This window comes from Pyrus communis, chromosome 1, assembly GCF_963583255.1.
Source record: "Pyrus communis chromosome 1, drPyrComm1.1, whole genome shotgun sequence".
Lineage (NCBI taxonomy): Eukaryota > Viridiplantae > Streptophyta > Magnoliopsida > Rosales > Rosaceae > Pyrus > Pyrus communis.
In genome coordinates this window covers 35,274,045-35,282,351 of record NC_084803.1, presented here as the reverse complement: position 1 = coordinate 35,282,351, position 8,307 = coordinate 35,274,045, and the positions used below count along the sequence as shown (strand labels likewise).

Below are 8,307 nucleotides of genomic sequence, written 5' to 3'. Positions count from 1 at the left end.
TAATGAGAACGACAACTGCTCTTTAAGGCATTTTATCAAGTAGTTCGAGTGCATGTATAGAGGACAACTCCAAGCTTCAAATGGGCAGCACTATAGTAATCCATGGAGATTCACTGGAATTCGAAAGGCTAGCTAACACCCCTCAACCACCCCCCGCCACCCCACCCTTCTCCCGCCCCCCGCGTGGCCCTTAATAGATCCACCAGTGCCTAAGGTAAGCTATTTGTAGAGCAAACTCTTTCGTTTTCTTTACAATTATGACTATGTAGGATTAGGGGTGGGCACTTAAACCAAAAACCAAAACATGATTCAAATTGAACTGCACTGAATAGTTTGGTTTTGTAGTTTCAAACCGAACTGAATGAAGAAAAAACAGTTTGGTTTCGGTTCTAGCCATTTGAAATTGAACTGAAACTAAACCTCATAACTTTATTAGGTTAGTAGGTGTTAAGTTCTAATTAGTTATTTGATTGAGTCCATACATTTACTATGGACTCAACCACATCATAGCATAGGCCCAGAATCTCTCTCTGTCTTTCTTTGACTTTCTCTCTCTCGGTCAGTGACTCGGTTTTGCTTTGCTGCTCAGTTTTTTACTCCACTATCGAGTGTCCAGAAAAGAAAAAAAAAACAGACCCATCCCCTCCCCCTCCACCAATTGAATTGTGATTCGAAGCGAATCATTCTGCTTCAATCTTCACATTGCCTATTGAATCATACATATCCTTCCTCTTTAGTCAAACTCTAACCAACCACATCGTGAATCACATCGTTCCCCTTCGGTGCCTTCACCAAATCATGAATAGAATCCCTTTCACTTCGTTCCAGCTTCGAGCCTCCAAAGTCCATATGCTAATATGGTCAGAACAATGATTTATACTTGTATTAGTTAAGTTTGCTTATATATTTGTGATTAATTTTAGAGTTAGGGTTAGGGTTCATTTGGATAAAACAAGGATTTGGTTTTTCTTTAGTTTATCTTTGTTCATGAACATCAGATTGTTGTCGATTGGTGCTATGTATTTTTTTATTGGTGTTGATGTTAGAGATGTGTAATTGCTTTATATTGGTGCTATATATTTCATATTTGTTCATTATTGTCGATTGGTGCTATATATTACATATTTGTTGATTGGTGTTGATATTGTAGATGTGTGACTGCTGGAGATGTTAAATATATTTGTTAATTGAATTATTGATGTTGTTCTTGTTTTTATTTTATGGTTGATGTTAGTTAATGTTGATGTTAATTGTTGTTGCTGTTAATTGGTACTGTTAATGTTAATTAATTACTAAGGAATTTTAAAATGATGGAAATTGAAATGAAGGGATTTTATTTTCTAGAATTTGTGAATTTTATTGTTTGGTTAACCTAAAAGAACAATGGAATTGAATGTTATTTTTAAATTTCAATCATAGAAATTGGGAAATAACACTTATTTACATGGAATTTAAACTTGGGAATTGGAGGTCTCAAATTCCAAGTTTTTCTTTTACGCGGAAATTCTAAATTTCTAAGTTTATGAATCCAAATAAGGGAATTGGTGCATGTTAATTTATAAATTCTGACTTTTACTCAAATTTCAAGTTTATTTCTCTCATCCAAACATAACATTAGTGTTAGTTGTTTTTCTTGTTGCTGACCTTTATTTTATGTTTCAGTCAAGATTTGAAGCATCCAGCAAACATAGTTGCTCACTCTTCTACAAGTGACTCCCCTGAGAGGCTAGAGGATGAGGCCATACAAATTGACCTAGGAAATGAAGAAAATGTTTGAAGATGAACCAGAAAATGATAGATAAGAATCTAAAAGTGAAGATGATGAACCAGTAAGTAACTCTTAATAAAAAAAACATAGTTGGGCTTGGGAGCATTGTACAAGTTGGGCTTGGGAGCATTGTACAACCTATCATGTGACAAAAAAAGTGAAGAAAATCAATGAAAAGGGGGAGGAAATTTGAGTGGATAGAAAACCTAGGAGAGCTAAAAGTAATTATTGCCCAAAAAACACCAATAAGGATGATTATGCAGGTAAACCAGGAGTAAATGGCACCTCAACTATGAGACACCATATTGAAAAAATTGCAAATTGTACACGGGAAACAAATGTAACAAGCAAAAAGTTTTAGTTAGGGACAAGAGAAAAGGTAACAATCTAATTGTTGTGGGCTTTTCAAAATACAGCGTTATAAGCATGTGTCAAGATGATGGTCATAGATGAGATGTCAATTAGTACTGATAAGATGGGATTTTGACTTTTTTGTGTTGTTAGCATTCTATTGTTTAATGTGCCTTCTAAAAGAATGCTTGTTGAAACTTTTCTCAACGTATATGATGAATCGAAGACTTCTTTGAAGAAAATCTTAAGTGGATATAGAATACGTCTCACCACCGACACTTGGACAAGCATACAAAACATCAATTATATGGTTTTCACTGCACACTCTATTGATGATGAATTGAATATGCACAAGAAAATCATAAACTTTTATGTTATTCCTAACCACTATGGAACCACAATTGCAAAGTTAATTGAAAGTTGTTGGAATGGGGGATGAGAAAAGTTATAACAATCATAGTAGACAATGCTTCCTTACATAAAGTTGATTCGGATCAACTTAGGGAAACAATGAATAGATGGGAAAATTCACAAGCTATTGTAGGTGGCAATTATTACTTGTGAGGTGCATCACTGACATAACCAACATAATTGTGAGTCATGGGATGAAGAGGATAAAAATTGTCTTTTAGCTATAAGAAATTGTATAAGGTTTGTGAGGAGCCCTCCATAAAGATTGGAGATGTTTAGGCAAGCCATGAATATGGTGAAAATGCTGTGCAAAGAAGAAATTTGCCTTGATTGTCCTACTCGGTGGAATTATACATTGATGATGTTAAATATAGTCTGAAAATTTAAAAAGGCCTTTGCTACAATGGTGGAGGATGAAAAAAGTCCATTCGTGGCTTACTTTAAGGAAGTTGAATATGAAGATGGGAGTGATTATTGCTTGCCAAACTAAGGGGAGAAATAATGTTAGACCACCAACAGAAGAAGATTGATGAAAGGTGGGAATTTTTGTTAAGTTTTTATGGAAGTTCTATGATGTGACTTTGTGGGTGAGTATTTTTACACATCCGACGATTCATATTGGCCTCCATCATGTCATAAAAGTAGAGACCGTCATAACTATTTAATTGGATTCTCGAGCTAACATGCTAGTCGGTTTACTGAAGGCAACGACATCCGACACGAGATCCAAATATGAAAAATATTTTGACTTGTACCATGAATTGAACCCTCTAGTTGAGGCATGTCACACAACTCTTCATAAAAAAAGCTTCCTAATTTTGAGGCACAATTGAAAGCTAATGAAGTGAAATATCTATTGCATAACTCTTTATGATGCATATGCCCTAAATGTTGAAAGTGGAAAACACATGAAGAAATTGGGCCATTCACAAGCAGAACGTTCTTGTACCTCATTCGATGTGGCATCAACGGAAGACAATATTGTTGATGAATGGATGCTTTTTGTTGAAGAGAGTAATGAGGAAGTGGTGAGAGATGTGGTGGATTTTTATTTGTTGGATACTTTAATACAAATTACAAAAAAGGAGTCCACAAAGTATGTTAACGTTCTCTTATGGTGGGAGATGAATGGTACCAAGTATCTTATCTAGGCCACCATTGCAAAAGATATTCTTGTAGTTCAAGTCTTGATATGCCTTTTAGCACTGGGGGTTAAGTAATTTTGGATTTTATGAGGGTGAAGGCCTTGATATGCATGCATAATCGATTGAGAGATGATGTGGTAAAATTTAATACACAAATTAAACCATGTAAACTATGTAATCGTTGTATGAGTAAGTAGAGATCGTTCCATTCCAGGGATTAAAAAGGATGCTAGTCAACACAAACCAAACAAAGAAAACTGAAAACTAAGTTCATTAACAATGAAACAATGACTAGGAGGATTTTAGATGTATTTAAACTAATGAAATTGAATTTAATGGCAGCAAGTAAATTAAGTTATATTGAGTGAGATATGGATGAAAGGCTAGCTAAAGGGTTCTTCTCCACACATGAAACATATGCATACAAATCAATTTTCAGTTGTTCTTCGTATAAACCATGAATTACAATACCCCAAATTAACAGTGACACACTCTTTAACCCTCAAATTTTCCTAAGTTCAATGAAAATGAAGAAACTTCGCTTCTCAAATGATTCTTATCAACACACCTAACTACGACACGTGATAAACATTCATATCAAAGATGATTAAGTTCTGTGTAAATCATAAGCATTGACAACATTTGTAACTTCGACATGTGATACTCCTGCTAAGGGTTTAACTTAACTTAATCAACGTCCATTGACTTTTACTACTTATGAATACAAGTTTTTAACGATTAGGTCAAATTCACTTATATTCTAGCTCCAAATCCCTGCATCCAAACGCTACCTTAATAAACATACAAGAATAAGTTCTCTATGAATAGGATAAGTAAATCACATTCACATTTTATGTACAATAAGTGGATACAATCTATTCATATAAAACATAAGATCATGGCTTCAAATTCATTTCTAGCTAAAAAGAAATTTAGTTGCACATGTTCATTATAATTGAAAAGCAACTATAATAAACATTGAAACTTAAAACAAAGATAGTAAAAACTTTAAAAATTCCATCAACTTTGATGAATAAATGGCAGGCACAAATGTTGCAAAACACATTATATATGAATAAGGCACAACTGAATCCAAGGAAGAAAGGAATGGTGGAGCTAGAATTGTTTTAGGACTCTAAAGAAATAGTTTGAGAATGTTTGAATGTGATCATGACTCTTCCTTGCAGATAGAGACAAGATAAGATAACGTGCACAGAAACTACCTTATCTCCTGATAGTGTTTCACTCCATCTAGGATTCCTCTTCCTTGTGCAATTGCTTGTCTTCCAAGCCTCAACTTTAAACTCCAAAAACATCCAACCCATATGCTATCCATGCATGCCAATCCAATCCAAGTCCAAAACTGCTTCTATTTCCTCCATTTGATCTCTAATTGTCAAATTTACCAACTGAATCTACAATAAAACGAAAATAAACTAAAATATTATAACTAATGGAAATTAACTAAGTAAATGCAAAAAATAATATAACAGTCGCATAAATATACTCCTATCAGGGGCGATATCATTATTACTTTGGAGGATGATGCACTTTTGGTTGACCACATTGAGTTCTACGAAAGTATTGAATCGGGTAACTATATCATTTCAAGTAAAAGAACTTTTTTTGTTTTCTTTTTTCATATATTTTGTTACTTTTGTAGGGATTTTAAAGTTTATAACAACTAATGTAATTTATATTGTTTATGTTTTGTATTGTGTAGAGTTGGTCAAATCGATTTCAACCCTCATCTCTCACTTTTAATCCACAACCACAACAAGCTCCAAGGCAATTGAAAGTTTCTAGTTCATAAGGATCAATGGTTTCCCATCCATTGGTTTTAAATTTACAAGGTGAAAGGTCTTCCCAAGTATCGGCTTCTCAAGCCTATCTACAAGTTCCAAGACCTCTTAAGCCTTCAAACAGTAAGTGTCCAAAAGGAAATGGAAAGGCAAATGTTTGAAACTTGAACTTTGCAAATTAAGTTGAAACACCAAATTTTTTTTGTTGAATTACATGAACAATTTATTTTCCAGGTTATACTAAGAGCAGTTACACCGTTACTCTTTGGTTGGCACCCAACCTAAGCCAGGCCACAGGCTGACCCAAAATTGACAGAGGATGGAGACGGCCCATCTGATGCCATGCTGAAGCCAATGTGGTGTAAGCGGGCATTTAAAATTATTTTTTGCGCCAGGTGTGTGGGGAACACACGTGACTGGGCGCGTGTTGTCAACAAGATTCAGAGCCGGGAACCGCATGCGCAGGTACACTCAGCGAACGGAATAGGAGGCCACATGGCCCATCTTGGGCCGTTGAATTTCCAATGATCAAAAAAATTTGAATCTGAATTTTGATCTGGACCGTCCGATCGCAGATCAACGGTCCACATTTTTCCCCCAAAAAAAAAAAAAAAAAAAAAGGCACAACGGTCAGAATTATGACCACTGGCCATGTTTCAACTTATAGGCTATTGGATTTGAATATTTTTCAAATCCAATGGTCCATATTAATTAACTACATTAAAATTTATAAAAAAATTAATTAAAAAGTATGAAAAATTGTTAAAAAATACAGAAAATTTAAAAAAAAATTATTTATTTTTTTCCTATAAATACCTAACCCTCATCTTCTACCTTACACCACAGTTTAATATTTTCTACACTTTCTACCAAAGCTTTCATATACTTTTTGTGTGAAAAAAATACCAAGAACCTCATCCTTTTTTTTTTTTTTTTGGTCCATATAAAACCTACATCCTTACACCCATCTTCATCATTTTCAAATCTTGAGTTCTTACAATGTTTTCTTCAAGGAGAGTGTATAAACAGTTTGAGGAGCAACAAAAAAGACAGTTGGCACAACAGGAAGAATTGGTCAATCTCGAGGAAGGTGGAGGTGGAGATGAGGCTTTTGCAATGGAGGAGGATGAGGATGATGACCATAAAAGGCAGATGGCCTCACATTCCCGCCGTGTCATGGAAGCTGTGGGTCAGATAGCTAAACCCAGACGTGCCGCAAATTTCAATAGAAAAAGGGAAAGACGAGTTAAAGATCTCTTGGAAGATTATTTTATTCCCAACAGCGTATTCCATAATCATGTTTTTAGATGTCGTTTTAGAATGCAACGAAGTTTGTTTGAAAAAATCATGAGTGCTGCTTGCAACCATGATCCATACTTTGTGCGAAAAGATTATGTTTTTCATGTTCTAGGTCTTCTTCCTGAGCAAAAAATTACGGCTGCCTTGCGGATGCTTGCATATGGAGCATCTGCAGATCAAGTGGATGAGATCGCTAGGATGGGAAAAACAATTGTTCTAGAGTCCCTGATGCGGTTTTGCTTTGCAATTAAAGCCCTCTACACCAATGAGTACTTCCAGAAACCCATGCCAATGGACATGCGAAGGCTTCTGAGGAAGGGTGAGATGTGAGGCTTCCTTGGCATGATTGGAAGCATCAACTGCATGCACTGGACCTGGAAAAATTGTCCAAGTGGGTGGCAATGAGCGTATGGCAACATAAAAGGAGCCAAAAGTATAATTTTGGAAACGGTGGCTTCATTTGATACATGGATTTGGCATGCATTTTTTGGTGTTCCAAGAGCTCAGAATAACCTAAATGTCCTTGCCCAAGCTCCAGTCTTCAATGAAGTGCTGCAAGGAAAAGCACCAAGAGTCACATATTCAGTGAATGGCCATACATGCGAAATGTCGTACTACCTTGCAGACGACATTTACCTAAGGTGGATAACATTTGTCAAAACAATCCTACATCCACAAAATGAAAAAGAAAAACACTTTGCAAAATGTTAAGAGGGGTGTAGGAAGGATGTGGAATGCTGTTTTCGTATGCTACAAGCTCGTTAAGCGATTATCCGGTCAGCTGCCAGAATGTTTGATGTTGAGGCACTTCGATCCATCATGATGATGTGTATCATTCTCCACAACATGATTGTGGAAGATGAGTATGATTATGATGTCGTCGACGAATACGAGTCGGACACAATGAACAACTCAAGAACACGTATCTATTGTGCTCATGACGCCACCGAAGATCCCGTGCAACACAAGCCATTGGAACGAGATGGATGTTACAATGATCGCTAAGTGGTACACTTCATTGCAAGAGCCATATTGGCACTGTACCCATCAAAGTGACTTGATTGAGCACCAATGGGTATTGCAACAAGGTTAAGATAGTTAAAAGGAGCTTGTGGTGGAACAACAAAGTTCTTAGTTTATTTAGTATGTTTTTTTAAGTTTATGTAATTTTATTTTAGTGTGTTTTTTTAAGTAAATTTGATGAGTTTATGTAATTTTATTATGATAATGACACATGGCGTGACGAGATTGGTTAAAAATCAAATCCGAAATTAAAACTATTTTTTTATTTATTATTTTATAAAAAAAATTAATAATATTTTAAATGGGCTGGGTGCCAGCGCATTTTGTAGGGGTAGAGATCGTTTGTGCTAGCGCATTTTTTAGAGGTGGAGATGCATTTGGCCTATTATTGTTCATTGAGGTCTATCACTGTTCACTGAGTGGATTAAATGGGCTGGGTGTTGGCGTATTTTTTTAGGGGGAACTGCGCTAATGTCATAAGATATTTTGGCATTGTACTTTAGTTTTA

The 8,307-nt window shown here is 35.6% G+C and overlaps 1 protein-coding gene across 1 annotated transcript; it reads left to right on the top strand.

Moving 5' to 3' along the window:
• Window positions 1-6,476: 6,476 nt before the first annotated feature.
• On the top strand, window positions 6,477-7,781 carry LOC137726558 (uncharacterized). Its single transcript, XM_068465495.1, has 2 exons — window positions 6,477-7,095; window positions 7,558-7,781. Exons 1-2 carry the CDS (start codon window positions 6,477-6,479, stop codon window positions 7,779-7,781), a joined length of 843 nt encoding a protein of 280 aa, XP_068321596.1.
• Window positions 7,782-8,307: the final 526 nt, after the last annotated feature.

What these genes read in the sequence shown, in the direction of transcription:
- LOC137726558 (XM_068465495.1), top strand. Translation starts at nt 6,477, where the DNA reads ATGTTTTCTTCAAGGAGAGTGTATAAACAGTTTGAGGAGCAACAAAAA. An exon ending in GCGAAGGCTTCTGAGGAAGG is followed by an intron (nt 7,096 to 7,557) that starts GTGAGATGTGAG and finishes TTATCCGGTCAG; the next exon opens with CTGCCAGAATGTTTGATGTT.